Genomic DNA, 21,168 nt, shown 5'->3' with positions numbered 1-21,168 from the left:
ACTGCTAGGGTTAAGGCAGGGGTTAAAAAGCCACAGTGCCACACAATTCCAATCCCTGTCCCTATCCCTTCAGGGTCCGGGCTTCCCCTCCTCCTGAGCCCCCCGCCCCCCCCGCCGCCGATCCCCGAAATCTGCCCCACCAGGCGGCGCCCCCTTAGCAACAGCGTGACCTCACCGCGCACCAATCAGCGCCAAGCGGCGCCGAAGCTTCCAGAGCTTCCCCTGCAACTGCCGCCCCCGCCCCTCGCCAACTGCCCCTCGCGTCAGCCAATCAGCGCCTGCCCTGCGTCACGCCGCACCAATCACCGACGGACTTCCCGGTCGCCCTACGGCCGCCTCACTGCAGCGCCTCGGGGAGGACACTTCTAGATCCATCCGCGCCCTCAGAAATTTATGGATTTTTACGGATCTGAGCCCCCTCACTGAGACTTCAGGACCCCCTTTTTGCCTAGAAGAGAGATTGGAGCGGGAAGAAGGCGAGTATTTTCCATAACAGCGGTGTTTTCCTGGGGACTACTTTGCGAGGCGGATGGACACGTTGGTTTGGGTGGGCGGGGACTGTGTGTCTGTTACCCGATAAATAGGGGCGGGTGTGCGTCACTCGGCAGAGCTGAGCTGCAGCGATAGGAGACTTTCAGAGGATTCATCGTTCGGGGCCGGCGACGTGAGTGTAGTGGGGGGAGATCGGGGGGGGGGGGGGGGGGGAGGGGGAATCAGAATAAGTGCTGGGCGGGCAGGCGGTGTCGCTGTGGGGAAGATGGCGGGGGTTGAGCTGCCTCGGCCGGAAGGCGGTTGTGAGTCACGACCGGGGCGGGGGAGTGGCCCCACCGCCGCAGGGCGGATCCCGGGGGGTCCGGGGCCTCCGGTGCCGCAGGGCTGCTTTGAGAAGGGGATGTGTAAGGGGGGTCCGGGGGCTCCGGTGCCGCAGTGCGCGGGGGTTTGGTGCTCAGGTGCCGCAGTGCTGCTCTGCGGGATGGTTTGGAGGGCCCCAGTGCTGCCCTGCGGGGTGGGGAACGTAAAGGGGCCTGGGGGCTCCGGCGCCGCGGTGCTGCTCTGTGGGGGTGAAGAGGGGGCTGTCTGGGTGAAAGGGGACTCTGGTAAAAGGCAGGGTAAGGAATCTCCTACAGGAACACAGCAGCCTGTGCCTTAAAAAGAGGGTTAGTTATTCAAGTTGGAGAACAGTTGTAGAAAATTGACTTTAAAAAAAAATAATTCTAATTGGTATTTATGTATTACAAAACAGCAACAGTAATCCCTTTATTTAGGATTTACTAAAGGCTTTACTTAAATAGCTGTAGCTGAAGCACCTGTATGTCTTGCAGGTCAACATGCAGATCTTTGTGAAGACCCTGACTGGCAAAACCATCACTCTCGAGGTTGAGCCCAGTGACACCATCGAGAATGTGAAGGCCAAGATCCAGGACAAGGAGGGCATTCCCCCAGACCAGCAGAGGCTGATCTTTGCCGGGAAGCAGCTGGAAGATGGCCGCACCCTCTCTGACTACAACATCCAGAAAGAATCCACCCTGCACCTTGTGCTGCGTCTGAGAGGTGGGATGCAGATCTTTGTCAAGACCCTGACTGGCAAGACCATCACCCTGGAAGTTGAGCCCAGTGATACCATTGAAAATGTGAAGGCCAAGATCCAGGACAAGGAAGGCATTCCCCCAGACCAGCAGCGTCTGATCTTTGCTGGGAAGCAGCTGGAAGATGGTCGCACTCTCTCTGACTACAACATCCAGAAGGAATCCACCCTGCACCTTGTGCTGCGCCTCAGGGGTGGGATGCAGATCTTTGTCAAGACCCTGACTGGCAAGACCATCACTCTCGAGGTTGAGCCCAGTGACACCATTGAGAACGTGAAGGCCAAGATCCAGGACAAGGAGGGCATTCCCCCAGACCAGCAGAGGCTGATCTTTGCTGGGAAGCAGCTGGAAGATGGTCGCACCCTGTCCGACTACAACATCCAGAAGGAGTCCACTCTGCACCTTGTGCTCCGTCTGAGAGGTGGGATGCAGATCTTCGTGAAGACCCTGACTGGCAAGACCATCACCCTGGAAGTTGAGCCCAGTGACACCATCGAGAATGTCAAAGCCAAGATCCAGGACAAGGAAGGTATTCCTCCTGATCAGCAGCGTCTGATCTTTGCTGGGAAGCAGCTGGAAGATGGTCGCACCCTGTCCGACTACAACATCCAGAAAGAATCCACCCTGCACCTTGTGCTCCGTCTGAGAGGTGGGATGCAGATCTTTGTCAAGACCCTGACTGGTAAGACCATCACTCTCGAGGTTGAGCCCAGTGACACCATCGAGAATGTGAAGGCCAAGATCCAGGACAAGGAGGGCATTCCCCCAGACCAGCAGAGGCTGATCTTTGCCGGGAAGCAGCTGGAAGATGGCCGCACCCTCTCTGACTACAACATCCAGAAAGAATCCACCCTGCACCTTGTGCTGCGCCTCAGGGGTGGGATGCAGATCTTTGTCAAGACCCTGACTGGCAAGACCATCACCTTGGAAGTTGAGCCCAGTGACACCATCGAGAATGTGAAGGCCAAGATCCAGGACAAGGAAGGCATTCCTCCTGATCAGCAGCGTCTGATCTTTGCTGGGAAGCAGCTGGAGGATGGTCGCACCCTCTCTGACTACAACATCCAGAAGGAATCCACCCTCCACCTCGTGCTGCGCCTCAGGGGGGGCTGTTAAGTCGTTGTGCATCTTGCTTGACAACAGGATTGCCAGTGGCACTTAATGTTTGCACTGTAGTTCTTTCAATGTCTTAATATTAAGTTAATGCAAGGTTAATGCAAGCTTGAGTAACTGCTGAACAGCTGTCTGTTGAAATGCTAATAAAGTTTTCTGTTGCACATTAAAACCTGTAGTCTGTCTCAGTTCAAGCAAGTAAAACTGGTGTTTTAAATGCTTTGCCTTCTTTCTGTGGCAGTTTAAGCTTCTCTGCATGTATGATGAGGACCAACCTTGTGGTTAAAATGGATCTGGATTAAAATCTTAATTTAAGTGCTAATACCATGTTGTTTCTTATTCTTAGAGTTTAATGTTTCTAGTTGGGATAAGTTCTTTAAAGACCCCAAAAAGCCACAGAGTGAATAAAGGAGTGTGCTGGTCATTCCAGTGAGGTGGGTTTTGCTGCAAGTTGTAAACTTGTAGTGTGTTTATCTCAGCTGGTCCTGAGAGGTGGGTGGGAAGGGTGATGATCTGGGGGGGAATTGCTGGCACTGGGAGTTGCCTTATGCTGGGTGGGAAGGTGCCCTTCACTGGCCCTACTGAAACTTCTTTTTAAATATTAAATGTGACTTAGCAGTGTAACAACTGCCTGATTTAGGTAGAAGTTTTACACAATCATTTAGTGCTGAAAGAGAGGGAGTTCCATTAAAATCTGGGTTGTCTCCTTATTGGTTTGGGGTGGGGAGGGAGGTTTGTTTTATTTTTGGGGGGCTGAGTTAAGAAAACTTGCCTAAACAGGTGGGGTTGGGCTGGTTTAGTTTAACTGGGTCTTAAAAGATGGATGAAATTATCCATGTGCCCTTCCACAGAAACTACCCAGGTTGGAAGGATGGTTCCTATCAGTGTCTTTACCTGCTAAGTTTTGTTGGCTGCTTATCTTGAAGGGGGAGGCTTGGCCTCATCTGCTCAGTGCACAGTGATTCTGTGCTGCTGCCCTTCACTTTTCCCCAATAGCCCTGAATTATGCACTGTCTTGGTCAACTTTTTTGTCCACAGTAGTGCTGCTGTGAAAGTGCTCCTCTTGAATTTCAGCTTTTGGTGTAACTTCGCTGTGTCTGTGGTAAGTGCTGCACTTAACAGAAAGGCCAAGAAGTTATTAATTTCATAGAAAACTGCACATGGTAACTAAATTCAATGTGGTTACAGCCCTGATAATATATTTGGGTTTTTAGGAGTGAGGTTTGCTTCCCTGTGTGCTGCACATAACTGTGCTAGCAGAAATATAAAGTTATGTCAACACTCATCTCTACCCCAGGAGATACCTTCCTTAGTTTTAAGTTTTCCTGCAATTTTGCCTTTGATTTTATGCTTTGTGCAGTTGAGCCACCTGGGCCAGTTGCCCACGGGCACCTTCCTGTGAGATACTAAAAACTCATGGGCAAAACCCACGGAAATAATTCTGAGCAACCAATTTAGGGTGGCCCTGGTTGAGAAGGGGGCTGGACAAAGTGACCTCCAGACGTCCCTTCCAGCACCAGCCGTTGCCTGACTCATTCCAACAGAGTGTCTGTCCATAGGCCTGCTCTCTGTTACACAGTCCCTGAGCAGTTCATAGTCCAGAGGAGATTTGGCAGTGAATACATTTACATTCTTATCTTTTCCTGCTGCTGATTTGCTCCATGGTAAGACTGGCTGCTTTATGTTCTCTGGCTCATAAAAGTCCTTCTCAAGTCCACCTGATAAGGAAGCTGTGCTGCCTGGTAACTGCTGCACACGCTGCTCAGGTTTCCCCAGCCCTGCAGGAAGATTTGTTTCCTCAGGTGGGGCTTGTGCTGGGAGTTACTGAACTCTGCATTTGGCTCACTAGGAACAGCACAGAGCAGCTCATTCTTAGAGCCAGAGTACAAGGAGTGAAGTCCCCAGGTGCTGTCGTGTTACAGCAGTACCTGGGTGAGGTGTGGAGCTGGACTTAGGAATGGATCATTGTGAGGACACGGGGACACCAGTGCTGGAATTCTGTGTCCCTGCAGGAGCTGTGTTACTGAGGCTGCTGATCCTCAGCTGACGGAGGGATAACAGTCAGGGGGGTGAAGAGATGACTGCAGGGACTTCTTTGTTAATAAAAAAAAAATTTGCAGTTTATCTTAAATTTTATGTGACTTAGGGAATTTTATAGAAGATACAAGGAAATGTGAATATGAATTTGCATAACATGCATTAATTACACTGAAGTTATTAACAAAAGGTGAAGTAAGAGATCAGGCAATATGAATGGTTAAGATACATTTTTTTATTCTTACAGTGTGGTGGTACCTCAAAAATCTACTTAGAGACAACTATTCATAACTAAAATAAGAATTTAATAGGTTTTAGCCAGATTCCGTATCACAGATATGTTAGGGTTGGGTGGAACCTCTGGAGATCACCCAGTCCAACCCCCTGCCAAGGCAGGGTCACCTGCAGCAGGTGACACAGGAATGCATCCAGGTATGAGAACGATCCTAATGCTCCCACAGGCTGACAACAGATTCTGATATTGTCTTTTAATCCTGCTGCAAGCTGAGCTTTATGACTGGCATTTCGTTTTTTTCTTATTGCTCCAGTTAATTTCTAGTCTGATGTCTCAAAAAAACCCCAAAACCAACCAACCAAAAAAAAAAAACCAAACAAAAAACCGAACAACAACAAAACTCCCCAAATCAAACAAACAACAAAACCCCCCAGCCAAGACTTCAGGGGTTTTGTCTTCTGTGCTTTAAAATAATTACCTATATCCATAAAAAGACAAATAACCCATTATATGGGTTTCTGGATGCATTTGGTGTTTTGCTCTATTAGCAACTGCCCCATATAGGGCAAGTGAGGGTTAAGGCAGATAAGCATTGGGAATAAATTCCTCAGTATTTCTGCAGCCATGTCCCACAATTCTAAAGGCTCTGTTCAAAGATCCTTGGCTGCCTTGTTTTATGTGTGTGGAATATTGCTGCATCATCCAAACCAGCCTTGTTTGGAATATAAGTTTTTAAATTAGGTGACTTTCTGTTAACTATTTTGATATAAAGAGTAAGTGAATGGCTCTAATTCTCACAGGTGTGCGCCTGCAACTGTTTCTCCTTTTTTTTTTTTTTTTTGGCTATTTTTGGCTATTTCCCATGGAGGCTGTTTCGAAAGCAGCAGGAATTCAGGTTTACTCGGTGGCCACGGGATGTCACTGTTCCTCCACAAACCAGTTATTTTCCAACATCGCTGGATTTCCTATTTTGCTGCTATTTGATTGTCAGCAGAGCATTCCTACAGGCTGTGATCCTACAGAAAGGGATACATCAAGTAGAAAGATACTTCCATTTTAGGAATAAGAGAGCTGGAATGTTCCTTCAAAGGCCTGAGGAGTGTATAGATTGGAGCCTTTAGATGTTATGACATGGGACTGGCAGTCACAGAAATACTGTCACGTAGATGAATTGAGTCCCCTGGGCTATCAGACAAGTCCTGACAAGGGATTATGTTTAAGAATATTTATATTTTAGATTGGGCACTGGCTGGTGTCCCTAGAGGTACAGGATTCCATCTGGGTAACTAACAAACTAAGCTGCTTAAAATTCACCACTTCAGTGTGGGTTTTACATAACAGTTGCATGGAAAAAATGGTCAGGCCTTGCAAAAACACTTGACATTTTCCCAAGTGTGAAAGTACACCTTTAATAGAAACAATTATTTCCTAACCACGTGGCTTTTGCTGCCCTACCTGTTGTTTTTAAGAGAATTTTAATGCTCCACCCTTGTATGTTGTTATTACAGGCTTCCCTCCCCCGTGAGGATGATTTTGAGCTGCTACACCTGAGAATGGCCACAGATCAATTCTGTAACTAAATTACACACATATGTAAGTGACTTTGAACATCTATTTACAGCATGCAGAAAACATGATATTAATCATAAGACTGTTATGTTTTCCAGTATTTGGTCAAAATGGGAACTTAGGTGAACAGAGAATATGTATTTTAGAAAATGTGCTTGTTTCCGTGGTACACCATGTTCCTCGTGCTTCCTTTTGCCTTCTGTTTAAGCAGGTTCCAGTCATTACTTTTCCCGCCATGAATTACTGTGCTTCCTCATATATAATCTATAACTATAATTATGAATATGATTGATAATATTATTAAATGAAAAATAATGTATTTACTTAAAGTTTCACTTAGGAGTTTGACTTCTCTCTTCCCAGATTGAAGGCTTCCACAGAACATGTCTCTCTTGTCAGGAGGAACTCAGCACCAACAGACACATTTTCCTCAGTAAAATAAGTACTGACCAACTGTGGGATTCCTTCTTGCTCCCACACATAAAAGCCTCAAAAGGCAAGAGGATCACATGCTGCTTTATTAAAATTCAGGCTGGCAGACAGGTGAAATTAAATTGCTGCTTTTATTCTCCCTGCATGCTGCTCTGTATGGCTTCCTCCTGAGTCCTCACAGCTCTCAGGATTTTAGATTTTGGTGGCCAGATGCTGGTTGAGCATCATCACCAGCTCAGCAGTGACACAACCCCATCACTGACCTCGGATGCTGTCACTGCTAAGGACACATTTGGGCAGATTTTGTGATTTCTTTTTGCTTTGCTTCTCCCTTCTCTCAAATGGAAGTGCAAGTGTTTCCTCTGAGCACACGTGTGTGCACATCCCAGTGTTCCTGAGCTCCCCAGCAGCTCCATGGATCTGTCTGGCTGTGCTGACCTCTCAGCTGGCAGCGATTCCTTTCCCAGCAAACTGCACATTCTCCTTCCTCCGTGTGAGCTATTAAAACCAGATGTGCGGAGAGAACTCTGCTGTGATGCACTTTTGTGGGCTGATTTCATTCCTTGGCTGCAGTGGTGGGATGCCTCCAATGAAAGCTGGGGGGAGAAGCCCAGGAGGATTTAAATCCATTAGTCTGAGCTAAACTCCCGGCCTGAATCTCTGTGGATATCACAGTAAATTAGATGTAACACAACTAAAGCAAACTGAGCTAAATCAGTGCAAGGCTGGAATGAGAAAGGGGTAAGAGGGACGAGATCTTGTCTTGCATTTATCTGTTTGTTCTTTATAGGTTGTTCTGTGGGTCTTTATGAATCATTAAGAAAACATCATGGAAAGAAGAAGCAGCTTTGTGTTGTTCCTGGATCGGCTTCATTTTGAAACACAGGAATCTGAGAAATAAGCTTGTAATCTCATGCAAGACCATGAGGAGGAAAAGGCATCCTGCCATTTAATGGGTGTATTTATAGGAAGGTCGTCTCACAGCCTGCATCTGACTCAAAGTCGAAGCCATCTGGGAATGTTTCTATGGGTGACGACCACATTCCAGGAAGCGTCACAGCATCCTGCAGTCCTGTGGGATGGGGATTGCTTTAGGCTCTCATTTGGCTCGTGGTGGGTCTGGAAGAAGAAAACCACAGCCAGAGTTCAGTGTGTCATGATGTGACACCCCTTCTCGATGTTTTAGGACCGGTGGTTAACTAAACTCTTGGGATTTCCCCTGGAATGCGCCCCTGCTGTCAAGGTGTGGATTAGAAGAGCTTTTTACCATTTTGTTGGTTAATAAGATTCTCTAGTTGAGCTCTAGACCACATAAATGGCTTTGTAAAGCATCAAGAGTACAGGTGAGAATCCTTGCAGCAGCATCCTCTGGGGAAGGCTGTTGAGGCAGTGGGTGCTGGATGTCATCCCGTGCTGGTGCTGTGGGAAATGACCTTGTTGCCTCCTCGGGGCTGTTCAGAGAGGGAGAAAAAGAACTAAAACACGTGGTGTGGGTTGATGTCCTCTGTCTCTCAGGGGTCCTGTTTTATGAGTGGTAAGTGAAGCAGTGTTGGGGTGTGTGCGTGGTCCCAAGGACAGTCAGTTGTAGGGGTGGCCAGTCCGTGCTCCCAGGAGAAGCCTCTCCAAGATTTGCACTCCTTTGGAGAACCAGCCCATTAAGAAATGGGCACAAGAGGCAAATTAAGTAACCAGTGGCCTGAGTGTTTCTGGACTGGGGCTGCTTTGTGCAGCTCCCTGTGCTCGTGATGAGCAGCTGATTTTGTAGGGTCACATTTACACAGTTTATGCTGCCTCGTAAGTAACAGGGGTGTGTGAAGTTGTGTGAGGAGATCTGGCTTCCCACAGGAACAGTTGAGCTCAGCTGTTTCCAGGCACTCTTGCTTGTCCTGGGGCTGACTGAGGGAGCCTGTGGCAAACCTCATAACTGCACCACGGGCCCTGGGACTGTCAAGGGCAAATCCACCTCGTCCCCTGAGCTGTGAGAGGGCTGTGGTTGGGAGCCACGAGGCGTTGGCTCTATATGTGCAGGCAGGGGTTAAGCATTCTGAATTTGCAATAGCCAGGCAGCTTTCCCATATAAGAGCACTGCACTCATTGGCTCTCCCTTTTACTGAGAAATCTATCTAGTCATTTCCTGTGCAAGCCCTCCTTCACTTTGCAAAAAGCCATACAGTTGAGTAAATAACAGGAATCTGTGACTATTCTTTGGATTCTCTCATGGACCATCACCAGCCAGGAGTTCAACACTGTGCCATTAGCAGACTGCTAATATGAACATGGTCTTCTCTGCAGAAGAGGAGGACTCTCACCCATGGATGTAAATAATTTTGGGTCTGCTTTCATGCTTATTAACACTTGTTGGTATTGGACTTGGTTTCTACTGAGAGATCATTTACCCTCTGAAGGCTCTGTTGGGACTCCTTGTCAGATCTGTTCTTGGGTGGAGCTTGCAACAACTTGGGGTAAGTGCTGTGCTCTTCCTGTTCTGACAGCAGGGCTTGGTGCTGCACTTCTCAAAACGGCTTGGTGGGGTCTCAGAAAGAGATAACTCAGTTCTTGAGTGGAGAAGTGGAAGCTGAGCTGGCAAGCAGAGAGTGCTCCCTGTGTTTCCCAGGGATGCACCAAGTGGGTGTAGGGTCCTTTTTATAGGACCATTTTGCTCTTGCTTTTAAACCAGCCAGTCTGTCTGTACAAGACTGACAATAAATAACTCTCCCGAGCGCTGCGGAGAGATGGAAACTGCAGCTGAGAAATGATTTGGGGGAAAGGAAGACAGAAAAGCACAAGCAAACTATTATGGAAGTACAAATAGCCCTCTGAAGGATCGGCAAACGTACCAGTAAGTGTTCTGGGGAAGGAAGTGAGTCTGAAGCAGCATTTTGGGGTGTTTGCCTGTGAGTGCAGAGGAATGTTTGTCATTAGAGCGCAGACTAAACTGAATGTCTGAATTATCATAACGGTTTGTCTTGAAATCAGCCCTTGGATTTCTTGCTGTGAGCCGCATAAAGATGCTTTGTGGCTGTTTTCTGCCTAAGAACTGTGTTTTTGCACACCCTGATCTAAGCCAAATTGCTCATGCTGTGTCCATTTACCTCTTTGCTGGTACAGGCTATGGAGTCTGGCTGTAGTCCCAGCAAGGGAAATTTCTCCTCAGAGAAAACCTGTTAACCATTTGGAGGGAGTGCATGGGAAGGAGACAGAGTTATTAACAAAAGCTCTGCTGCAGGTTGGTAATTGTGGATATTTAATTGCAAACTGTGTGAATCTGCACTCACACTGACTTCAGACTGTGTGTGTTGGGTGTGGTCTGAGATATATCCAGATATATGGGAAGAGATGTCTTAAAAGAGTCAGAAAGGAGTTCAGGATGTATTAGATGAGAAAAGAGGGCTGGCTGGGTGCTCTGCTTAGACTGATGCTCTCTGTGCAGCAGGTTTGGGTCAAGCTGTGCTCTGTGCAGGCTCCCAGGGCTGGGAGTGTCCCCAGGGCAGCTGGGCAGTGTGTTTGCCTGTGCCATGGAACTGGGAGTTCAGAGCCTGTGCTCTCATGGAGAGCCAACAGCTCCAAATATTGAGGGAGACCCCACTCATTTTGCCCCAGGATGAAATGTCAGAATGCATGAGGGGAACACAATTTGTGCACGTGTTTTCCCTGTATAAATAGTGTAATGCTCCTCAATGGGGAGCATGAACAAACTTATCACTGTTCCAAAGAAGGCCTACTGTGAATCTTATCATTTTGGCCACTTGGTGACCAGCCTGTGTTGGTTGCACTGAGACAAGAACAATGATCATAGTCTCCTAAAGAGCCACTTTCCTTGCCTTTTATGTAAGGAACCTGTGCTGCTGCCAACAGGTGAGGTCATCTCACCAAGGGGGTTCAGATGTGCTGTAGACAAGTTTGCAGCCTGTATTTCATGAGCTGCTTCTGAACTTCTCCAGTGGAACTCTGTTCAAGACCCTGATCCTTTATTCAAATACTGCTACTGTGCAGAGTTTTACTGAATCTCCCTCTCAAGGGACCCATAGTCAACTGTAGAACACTGGACCTGGGCACTTGCTTTCCTCTGTGTCACACTGAACACATTCTGGGTTTGTGATCAAACTGTTAATGATTCTTCCCCTTCCCTCACAGGTTTAGTCCCCCAGCAGGGAACATCTTTGTTGACCTGCAAGACCATCTCTCCTAGAAATGGATAACTTCACCAACGGGCAGCCGGGCCCGGGTCAGAGGAACAGGTTCATAGGGTTGCTAGAAACCGATGACAGTGTCCAGGAAGATAAACCTGCACCCAGTAAAAAGGAAGAAAGATCCGGACCTGGAAGGAAAGGAGAGCCACGACCCTTGGAGACACCTTACCAGAAGGAGAGCAGTGATTTTGCTCCTAAAATCAAGGTTAATCTGAATTATCGACCAGGACTCGTCAGCAAGTGAGTAACTGTTGGGTGTTTGAAGGGGGTGATCCGGGTGATCTGTACATCCCTGCCCTATATAGGGGCCTATAGACTTTACCAAGTCTAAACTAAAAGTGGCAATGTAGGAATATTACAGGCATCTGGTGGGAGGGCATTAAAAGCAGAAAGGGGATCTATTAGGCCTCTGCTGCTGCCTCTGGAAGGTGCCCACGTGTTGGGGTGTATTTTGGGTAGATCTGAGCTAACACAAATAAGCCACGTTGGGTGTCAGAGCAGCTTCTCATGGAGCTCTGTCCAGCTGAGCTTTTCTTGCCAGGGAGGGATGTAAACCAGCTCACAGAGTGCTTCCACCATGTGATGGGCCTGACTCTGGTCCTGCAGCTATCTTGGGCTTCTCTTTGTGCTCTGGATGCGTGCCAGGGTTACACATCAGACTGAATCTGGGAAAAGCTCCAACTGATGGAAAGAGCAGCCACTTAAGAGAATTCTGGGAAATAACAGTCTCTATTTTTCCCTCGACTCAAAAATAAAATACTTGGGTTTTTTTTTCTGACAAACTTTCCTCCCTCCCTCCACTGTCCCACTAGGACTCAGGGCACAATCCTGTCTCTGCTCTCCAAAACTTCCTAACACTTGGCACTTTTCCTACAGCCAAAAGGACCCAAATCGCTTTGACAGGGACCGTCTGTTCAGCGCAGTCACCAGGGGCACCCCCGAGGCACTGGATGGTTTGTACGAGTACTTAAGGAGAACCTCCAAATTTCTCACAGATTCTGAATACACAGGTAGATTTCTGCTCAGTATTCCATGAACAGGCTTAACAGGGGAGTCTGCTCATAGTTATTTGCTTTGTCCAGCCTTCTATCCTTTCTTCTATTTTCTTATGTTCACCTGAGGATGTAGAAGGCCATTAATTAAATATATCCTAAGGTTTTTGCCTCTAGTGCAGACTAAAAATACTGATAAAAACCTTTAAAATAACGATTGTCTTTGGTCCTACAGAGCAATTTAAGTTCTGAATCTAGTAATACAGCTGTGTGCAAAGTACACACACAACCCATTCAATACTCTCTTTCTACCAGATGCAAAGACTGGGAAGACCTGCTTAATGAAAGCCCTGTTGAACTTAAAAAATGGAAAGAATGACACAATCGCAGTCTTGCTGCAAATAGACCAAAAGAGACAGAATCCCAGGCCACTTGTCAATGTGTCGTGCTCTGACTGCTACTACAGAGGTGAGGTTTCTGTTGTGGTGCTGTGGCAGAGCAGCCTCCCCATTAGGCAGGTGAGATGTGCAGGCACAAGGAAAAGGAGGGGAAGTGGAGCTTATTCAGCACTGCAGATCCAGAGTTATGGTGCAGTTACAGCAACAGCCTCCTCACCTTTTATTTTCTGATTCTGCTGCTGCATCTTCTTCGGCCTTGAATTATACCCTGCTGCCAACTTTGTTCTTGGTCTGTAAAACAGAAATGGTACATGTTTAATAACCCAGGAAATGAGAGGATTTGCTTGGGAAAGCATAAAAAGCAATTCTAAAAATGAGAAAGAAATAATATATCATTTTTAAATGAGTTCTGCTGTTTGGGTTATGCTTTCAACAGCAAATGTGCAGCACGGTCATGTACATGTGTGGTTGTCTTAATCCTCTCGTGGCTGCTTGGGATCTCAGTGCCAGGCAGGGGTAATTGCCTGGTCTTGTGTTGAATTTCAGATAGTCTTGAGGCTTGTCTTCTGCCTCAGAGCCTGCACTATTCCAAGGACTGTTGTTGGAAGTCCTGAGCTGCCCCCCAGCCCTGCCCAGCTCCGGGGCTGCAGTTGCTGTGCAGAACGTGCAGCTTTTGCTCAAGTCCTGTCCTGTCCCCTCTGAGAGGGGCAGGGGGTGACAGGTTTTGCTGTTTTCTCAGGTCAGACAGCACTGCACATTGCCATAGAGAAAAGGAGCCTCCCTTTAGTGAGGCTGCTGGTAGAGAATGGAGCTGATGTCCATGCCAGAGCCTACGGGGAATTCTTCAGGAAGAAGAAAGAAGGAGTTTACTTTTATTTTGGTGAGTCAGTGTGGAACATGTTCCTTCCCTCTTTTTATTGCCCTACTGTATGTGACATCACTAATTCTAGTCAGGTTTGCCCATCTGTGCATGAGTTGCCATCTCCAGTGTCCTTTAATCAAGGCCTTGACTTACTTGAATGGCAGGATCCTTTCACATCTGGGGTGTCCACTTAGTATTTGCCATCATCTTTGGTTTTATGTATTTAATCCCTTCTGAGGGGTTTCAGATAGAGACCAGTACTGGGTTAGGTCAGCCAAATTAGAGGTCTGGGAAAGTGTTTCAGCTGCCCCCAGAAATAAAGAGTAATTGTTTACTGCAAAACACTTTCTGAATCTAGAGACACTGAGAAAAAAACTTGTTCTGTGTTCCAGTGATAAAACTCCAGGCTCAATATGTTTTCCTAGAATTGCTTTTTTAAAAATTTAATTCTTTTTCACCCCTTTCTGCTTTGTCTCCAAATACTGTGTCCCGATCTCTTCAGGTGAACTTCCCCTCTCTTTGGCTGCTTGTACCAACCAGCTTGACGTGGTGGACTATCTTCTAAACAATCCCCACCAGAAAGCCAGGCTCCAGGAGCAGGACACACAGGGCAACACTGTCCTCCATGCCCTGGTGATGATTGCAGACGACACTGAGGAGAACACCAAGTTTGTGAGCACAACCTATGTTGAGATCCTGAAGGCAGGTGTGAAGCTTGACCCAACGTGTAAACTGGAGGAGATAGTGAATTATGATGGATTAAATCCTCTGCAGCTCGCTGCCAAGACAGGCAAAGTGGAGGTAAAGACAACCAGAGGGAATCCCTGGGGTTGATGAGGAACAAGGGAGAGTGTGATGTGCACCCTCAGTGCAGCAGTGGGGTTTGAGGGAGGAGCATCTTGCACCCAACCCGTGGTCACCTCCAAGTCACTTAGTGTCCTGCAGAACCTCAGTTGGCTGCTGCTCTTTGTCCCACCCAAGACAGCTGGTCTGGATTGAATCTGGTTCCACTCCTGGGAGAGCAGATACAGGATGTAGTTCGTTGCCTGCTTTTAGCCAAATCCTGGTGTTTGGTATGTCCAGGCTTGTAGGGCACAAATCCAGGTGTGCTGCAGGGGAAGGTGGTTTGGGTACAGCTCTGTCCTTCTGCACCTTCATCACACGCATGTTTTCCTGTGCCCCTGGTTTCTCTTCAGATCTTCAGGCACATCATCCAGAGGGAGATCAAGGACCCCGTGTACCGGCACCTGTCCCGAAAGTTCACGGAGTGGACCTACGGCCCCATCCACGTGTCCCTCTATGACCTGTCCTCCTTGGACAGCTTTGAGGAGAACTCTGTGCTGGAGATCCTGGCCTACAGCAGCGACACCCCGGTGAGGGCTTCACTGGATGTCACACAGCAGCACCTTCTCCTGTCCTTCCACAGTGTTGCTGTGTAATTATGCAAATCAATTCGAGCTAATGTGTGTTTCTGATGATAATTTTTCTGAAAAAGAAATGCATAATGGGAAGGTTTGCAGATTTTATTATTTAGAGTCTGCTTGGCCTGCCTCTGATCGCCTATAATTCGAAAGAAATTTTTGATCCTTTGCTTGTCCTAAGTCTGGATGTGTCCAAGCCAAGTCAAGTATCTTATGGGATGGTTGATTTCTTTCATACTGCAAGGCCTGACTGAATAAACCCTTAGTGATTCCCCAGCTGGAGCCACTGAGCTCCAACTCTGAAAAAGACAATCCTCTGCTGAGTTTTCACTGCTGTTAACACACAGGTCCTTTTTTTGCTGTTTGTTTCCCCACAGAACCGGTACAAGATGGTGGTTTTGGAGCCACTGAACAAACTGCTTCAGCAAAAATGGGAAACTTTTGCTTCCAAGAGATTCTACTTCAGTTTTGTCTCATACTTGTCATTCATGATCATCTTTACAGCCATCGCCTACTATCAGCCCTTACGGGTAAAGGTGGGTCCAGTCTTTTATCTGGAAAGGGCTGGATGGATGGAGCAGAGTTTAAGAGGTTGTGTGTGGTTATCATCACTGCCTCTGCCTGTCTTCACAGGTTTGGGTGGTTTTGTTTTTATCTTGCAGCCTTCATTTCCAGTGGAATTCACGGCTGGAGGCTTCCTGTGGGTCTCTGGACTGATCATTATCTTGTTAGGAGGCATTTATCTGATCTTCGCTCAGGTATGGGGGTCTCTGGTCTAGTTTCATTGTAAGAAAGCAAAAAAAAAAAGGGAACTGTCACTGACCTGGAGGCAGCAGATTCAGTTCTTCTCACATCAGGATGTGCAGGAGTGGATGGCAGGAGGGAATTCTGCTCTGGGACATGTAGTGTCAGTGGGATCTAGCAGTGACAGGGGTGGCACAAGCCAGGTTGCTGGGTAAGAGGAATCATGGTTTCACAACAGCAAATAATTCTGAGAGATTTCTATGATTTATGGTATTAAAATGCATCCCTGGCATTTAATGCAGTCTATTAATAAGGACATGGGGCTGAGCCATGATTCAGCCCTTGTTTATCCTTGCCCTTTATAAATAAGGCCTTTTTTCATCTTAGAAGTATGACTAACTGAAATTTGGGATCTTGAAGATGAAAGCATGAAGAGGAGCTCATGGAGCAAAGCTTTCCCCTGAGCCATAGGCTGTGTGTGATCACTCTCTAACCTGCCCTGGTTTTGATGAATGGCTCCCATTGATTTTTCTCTCCCAGAGTCTGTACTTGAGGAGGAGACGCCAGTCCCTGAAGACCATGTGTTCTGACAGCTGCATCGAGATCCTGATGTATGTCCCTGCAGGGGTTTCACACAGTGAAAGTTTGGTGAAATTGGTTCTCTGCTGTGTGTCTCTAACATTGCTGGAGAGGTGGTGAGCAGGAAACATTGATCCTCTGCCACTGTCTCTTCCCATCCCTGCTCACTTCTACCTCGTCCTAACCCTTTGTTGTGATGGACTTTCCTGGGCAGGGTCAGACCTTCAATTATTCCACAGTTAGAGAACATATATTTGTTAGAAAAAGAGCTCAAGTTCTCAATCACTCTGTCACTGTGGCTCAGAATTAGTTGAAAGGAAAAGAACTTCCAAGTTTTCTGAGGAGGAATGTGCATCAATGTATGTGTGGGCCTGGATGTGGGCCTGTGTTCTGTTACCTTTTTTTTCCCATTTAATATCAGTTATGGGAGTTACATCAAGCAGTTCAGAGTTTCCACACTGTGAGATCAACCACTTTATAACAAAACTGCAGCAATTTGTAGGTCTGGAACTAGATGATCCTTAAAGTCCCTTCCAACCCAAACCATTCTCTGATTCTATATAAACTCTGTCTGATTATCTGCCACTTGTATTCTTCTTGTAGCCTCCTAAAATTTGCTTTTCATTGAAAAACAGAACAGATCTGCAATGGGAAGAGATCAGATCTGTTGAGGTGAGTCACTGTGTCATTCTGCTTGTCTCCAGCTTCATCCAGGCGTTCTCATTGCTGCTGTCAGCAGTCCTGTATGGTGCCAGCTCAGAAAACTATGTGGCAGTGATGGTGTTCTCCCTGCTTTTGGGGTGGGTGAACACTCTCTATTACACCCGGGGCTTCCAGCGCACTGGGATCTACAGTGTCATGATACAGAAGGTCAGTGCTTGGGGGGAAAACCTCTGCATGAAAAGCTTTTGGGTGTGAGCCACTGATAGGAGTCCTGTGATTGCTTTCCTTCTCTCAGCACCATGAAAACCATAAATGGAGTTGATGTCCTGACTATGGAACTACAGACATTGCAGGAGATTAGATCAGTGTCTTCAAGTACAACTGCAGGAAGCCACTGGTGTGCTCTCATTGAATAGAGCAGGTGACAGCAGCTGACACCTGTTTGTCACAAAACAACTCGAAACTAGCAGGGAAAACTGGTGTGAGTTCCCTGAAACTGTTAGACTTGGCCTGGAAAGTATTTCCAGGTCTATAGGGTAGTCAGGGACTAGAAAGGCAAAGCAGAGGTGAAACGAGGTGCCAGGGAAGAATTCTGATCACTGCTTGTGCAAACCCAATGGAGGTGGGAAAGAGAGGGATGGGTGCATTGCAACAATTTGGAAACAGCAGTACTAGGGAACAGATGGGATATTGATTTGTTTCAAAGAACCTCTTCATACAAACATAACAATAAATAAGTCCATGTAGTACTGTCAGATTAAGCTACCAATGATGTTACTTACCTGAGAAATTACTTTAACATGTATAAGTAGCTTCTTAAACTGGATAGAAGCACTTTCAAACTTGCTTTCAGTACTGTTCCTGGGGGTTGGTTATGATGTGTGAGAAGAGGGGGTCATCCTGGTGATTTCATGCAAGATAAAGAACAGCACTTCTTCCTGATTTGTGTTTCAGACCATCATGAGGGATCTGCTGCGTTTCCTCTTGGTTTACATGATCTTCCTCTTCGGCTTTGCTGCAGGTGAGCCCTTGCTCAGTGTTACGGTGTGGGCTGGGCTGCAAGAAGGGGATTTTTCTGAGAACCTAAATTCTGTTTTTCTCACAGCTCTGGTCACTCTGATGGGCGACGCTCCCTCAGTCTCCCAGAACAAGTCCCTGGCTCACCTGGAGAGCCCCGGGAGCCACGCCATGTACGGGGGGCTGCTCAGCGTCTCCCTGGAGCTCTTCAAGATCACCATCGGGATGGGAGACCTGGATTTCCACGAACATGCCAGATTCAGATATTTTGTCATGCTCCTGCTGCTGCTCTTTGTGATCCTCACTTACATCCTCCTGCTCAACATGCTGATCGCCCTCATGAGCGAGACAGTCACAGACATTTCTGGTTACAGCAAGAGCGTCTGGAAGCTGCAGGTGAGGCCCGAAGTTCTGCTTGAGTCCCAGAAAATCAGAGATGGCAGTGCCTGTCTTTGTCCTAAACCTTCACATAAGTCTTTTATGTAAATTTGTCACTCTGGTGGTACATCCTGGCATCATTTTTAGATGTATTTACAACTCTTGCTCTTTGCATGATCCACGTGCACAAGGAACTTGAGAGAGTAACTGGCTGGTACCATTAAGTGACGGAGCACTTTGGGAGTGGGTTCCAAAGTGATTCTCTAAGTCAAAGTAGTTGCTGATTGGGGGAGATTTAATTGAAAAGAAGGGCTGGGCTCTGTAAATGCCCTGATTTCTCTCTGACATGGATTTCTTCTTCCAGAGGGCTATTGCTATTCTAGAAATAGAGAAGGCCTGGCTGTGGCGCCAGGGTGGGAAGAGGAGATCTGGCTGCTTCATGTCAGTGGGGCTCAATAAGAAAGATGAGAGGTGGTGTTTCAGGTAAGACAGATATATCCTTTACACTCCAGCCTAGCAGTGGGATCCCACGATTCACAGCCTGGTAACCCTGAACAGCCACAGGGAATTTCAGCAGTGGCTCAACCACGTATTCCTGGGTACATTCAAATTGGTTGGTGATTGCCAGCCTCGAAGTTTGAGAGCTAAAATGAGCTGCCAGCATTGTCACCTTTGTATTAAGAACCTGAACTGGAGGAACTGGAGTATTTTAAAACAAACAACATACAACACGCAGTGAGAGAAGATATTTTATTTCATGGAGCTCAGGCTACAGAAGATCTACTCAAAGAAAGGCTCTGTAAGGTGCTGTTGCTGCAGCCAAACCATCAGGATTGTATTGGCAGGATGAGCTGGGTTGGGATGCTGGGTTGGAACTGTGAGATCTGGGTTGAAATGCTGTGCTTCATGCATCAGTGTCTGTTGCATTTTGTCTCTCTAGAGTAGAGGAAATTAAATGGACAGATTGGGCAAAGGATGTGGGAGTTCTGAAGGAAGACCCTGGAAACACCAGTGATTCAGAAATAAATCCAGAAGGTAAATTAAATCATGAAGAAAGGTCTTCAGTATCCTTTTAGCTTCCTGCTCAGCAACTACTCTTGGCAAGTTATTATGTCTTCGTTAATAGAGATTTTAGACTGGCCAACTGGCTTATGAAATTGCTTTCTCACAGTATCACTTGTGAGCTGAGAAAATAAAGATTTAGTGTAGGTATGGATCTGGTCAGGGTTTGGGAACAAACAGTGAGAATAAAGGAGATGCCATTCCTACTTACCTCTGGTAGAAATGGGCAGGGAACTCTGCTTTTTTTACAGAAGTGGTAAAATTTAGGCCCACTCATACTGCAAGTGTTAAAATCATGGGGCTTTTAGAGCATGAGTCTGGGCATTAACACTGACAACTCAGTCAAATTCTGCCTGAGATCATTCTGGGAATGAAACTCTGTGTCAAACAGAGAGCTGTTACTTTCTCTGGAAATATTTTGTTCAGCCTGGCAGAGCTTGGATTTGAACTCAAACTCCTGCTCTTGCAGCGCGGGTTCTTCCTAGATGCCAGTTTTCTAGGACTGGGGAGGTTGCAGTGCTTAAAACATTATCTGGTGTGTGCTGGGTGTTCCCTAAACCTGCACCCTTCTAAACTGGGTCCCTTTGTCAGCTTCCTGCTGATGAAGGGCCGTTCCTGTGTTTCCTGCTGCAGAGACAAGATCGTGGAAACGGGCACCACAGAAACCTCCGAGATCAGCTGCCTCAGAGGAGCAGTCACTCCTGCAGCCCCAGCCATCAGCAACAGAGATGATGCCTTTGCAGGGACAAACCAGAGATCTTTAAGAGGTTTTTTGAGTTGCAACCTTGCTCCCATCTCCAAAGGAGTAGTTCTTCCTATAGCAGCTGGAAGAATTGAAGGCATTATCAGTATTAAAGTGCGTTTTGTCGAGGACTGTGGTTCAGCCTGTGGCTTTAAATACTTTTGTGCACTTTAATCATTAATTTCCTTTGAAGAAACTATTTTTACTCAACTTTCTCTGCCTGACACTTTCTTACTACTATGTCTAAAGATACAAGAGCAAGAGTGAGCTCCTGGGGCAGTGGGGAGTGGTGTCTGGGAAGGCAGAGCTCCCTGAGCTGTACAGGAATAATGCTGATGGAGTGACCTAGAAAAGAGTGGGTCGGCTTATTCTTTTGTCACAAGAGACTGAACTGAAGTGCTTTGGAATAAAAAATGTTGTAGAGTCATAAAAAGTTGCTCAGGATGGAGTTGGCTTCTGTGCAAAGTGCTGTTGGTGTGAGGCACGAGCGGACAAATACTCAGTGTGCAGCCAGCAAGAGCTGCTCTATCTGTGTCAGCACCTGCAGTGCTCCGTGGTCAGTCCACATCAGAATCCTCATTTTACAGTATTGGAATGAAATCCTTTGCACAATGTGCACGTTTGCTTAAAAGCACAAAAGCTGATGTGGATTTTTCCAGACCTGTAAGTTCACACGGTGAATTTTGGAGACATCTGTCTCTCACAGGTTGCTCTGTCTCTGTAATAAGCAGCAGCAGAATCCTGCTCGTGGCTCTGAGAGACTGATGGGCCAAAACTTACTGTGTGGTTGACATTTCCTGTCAGTCTTGGCAGTGTTGGCATCCTGTCTTGCTGCAAATATTTGCAAGGACCTCATTGCTTTTTGTGATGTGCACCCTGCCCCAGGCAGGAGGGGCAACCTAAACTCTGGGGAAAAGAGATAAAAACGAGCTGTCTCACTTTTCACTACATTTAAATATAATAACGTGATATTTCTGTAAACTGTCAATATAGCAAGTTTGCTTAATTGAAAATATTCATCCTTGGATATATTTTTAGTGTTTCAGTCTTTCTCAAAAAGCAGGAGAAGGTTTGATCAGTGTGGACTCTAAGGCCTTATCTAATTCCTGATGACATTTCCCCCAGTGCTGTGCTGCCCTCACTGCTCT

At 46.8% G+C, this 21,168-nt stretch overlaps 2 protein-coding genes across 10 annotated transcripts; both read left to right on the top strand.

The window, feature by feature from the left end:
• Positions 1 to 321: 321 nt before the first annotated feature.
• Positions 322 to 3,021, top strand: UBB (ubiquitin B). Of its 3 annotated transcripts, XM_027691166.1 has the most exons (3): positions 571 to 664; positions 1,323 to 1,343; positions 1,572 to 3,021. In XM_027691166.1, exons 2-3 carry the CDS (start codon positions 1,329 to 1,331, stop codon positions 2,700 to 2,702), a joined length of 1,146 nt encoding a protein of 381 aa, XP_027546967.1. In that variant the 5' UTR covers positions 571 to 664; positions 1,323 to 1,328; the 3' UTR covers positions 2,703 to 3,021. The 3 variants fall into 3 exon arrangements, with proteins under 3 accessions (XP_027546965.1, XP_027546964.1, XP_027546967.1); XM_027691164.1 differs by lacking the exon at positions 571 to 664 and adding an exon at positions 322 to 476 and having other exon boundaries at positions 1,323 to 2,871; XM_027691163.1 differs by having other exon boundaries at positions 545 to 664; positions 1,323 to 2,871.
• Positions 3,022 to 3,043: 22 nt separating this feature from the next.
• LOC113971334 (transient receptor potential cation channel subfamily V member 2-like) lies at positions 3,044 to 20,456 on the top strand. Of its 7 annotated transcripts, none has more exons than XM_027691156.1 (21): positions 3,044 to 3,133; positions 3,738 to 3,801; positions 6,480 to 6,564; positions 6,904 to 7,083; positions 7,763 to 9,811; positions 10,081 to 10,198; positions 11,107 to 11,402; positions 12,039 to 12,172; positions 12,470 to 12,622; positions 13,292 to 13,432; positions 13,917 to 14,215; positions 14,611 to 14,787; positions 15,213 to 15,371; positions 15,498 to 15,593; positions 16,120 to 16,190; positions 16,863 to 17,028; positions 17,776 to 17,842; positions 17,927 to 18,234; positions 18,581 to 18,699; positions 19,157 to 19,251; positions 19,912 to 20,453. In XM_027691156.1, the coding sequence occupies exons 7-21, from the start codon at positions 11,164 to 11,166 to the stop codon at positions 20,040 to 20,042; spliced, it is 2,355 nt and encodes a 784-aa protein (XP_027546957.1). In that variant the 5' UTR covers positions 3,044 to 3,133; positions 3,738 to 3,801; positions 6,480 to 6,564; positions 6,904 to 7,083; positions 7,763 to 9,811; positions 10,081 to 10,198; positions 11,107 to 11,163; the 3' UTR covers positions 20,043 to 20,453. The 7 variants fall into 7 exon arrangements, with proteins under 7 accessions (XP_027546957.1, XP_027546961.1, XP_027546960.1 ...); XM_027691160.1 differs by lacking the exon at positions 3,044 to 3,133 and having other exon boundaries at positions 3,551 to 3,801; positions 7,763 to 8,315; positions 9,265 to 9,811; positions 19,912 to 20,456; XM_027691159.1 differs by lacking the exon at positions 3,044 to 3,133 and having other exon boundaries at positions 3,551 to 3,801; positions 7,763 to 8,506; positions 9,265 to 9,811; positions 19,912 to 20,456.
• The last annotated feature ends 712 nt before the right edge of the window (positions 20,457 to 21,168 follow it).

This window comes from Neopelma chrysocephalum, unplaced genomic scaffold (genome assembly GCF_003984885.1).
Source record: "Neopelma chrysocephalum unplaced genomic scaffold, ASM398488v2 Primary Assembly neopelma1_82, whole genome shotgun sequence".
NCBI lineage: Eukaryota > Metazoa > Chordata > Aves > Passeriformes > Pipridae > Neopelma > Neopelma chrysocephalum.
Note: the sequence above shows the minus strand (reverse complement) of the source record. Positions and strands in the feature narration are given on the sequence as shown.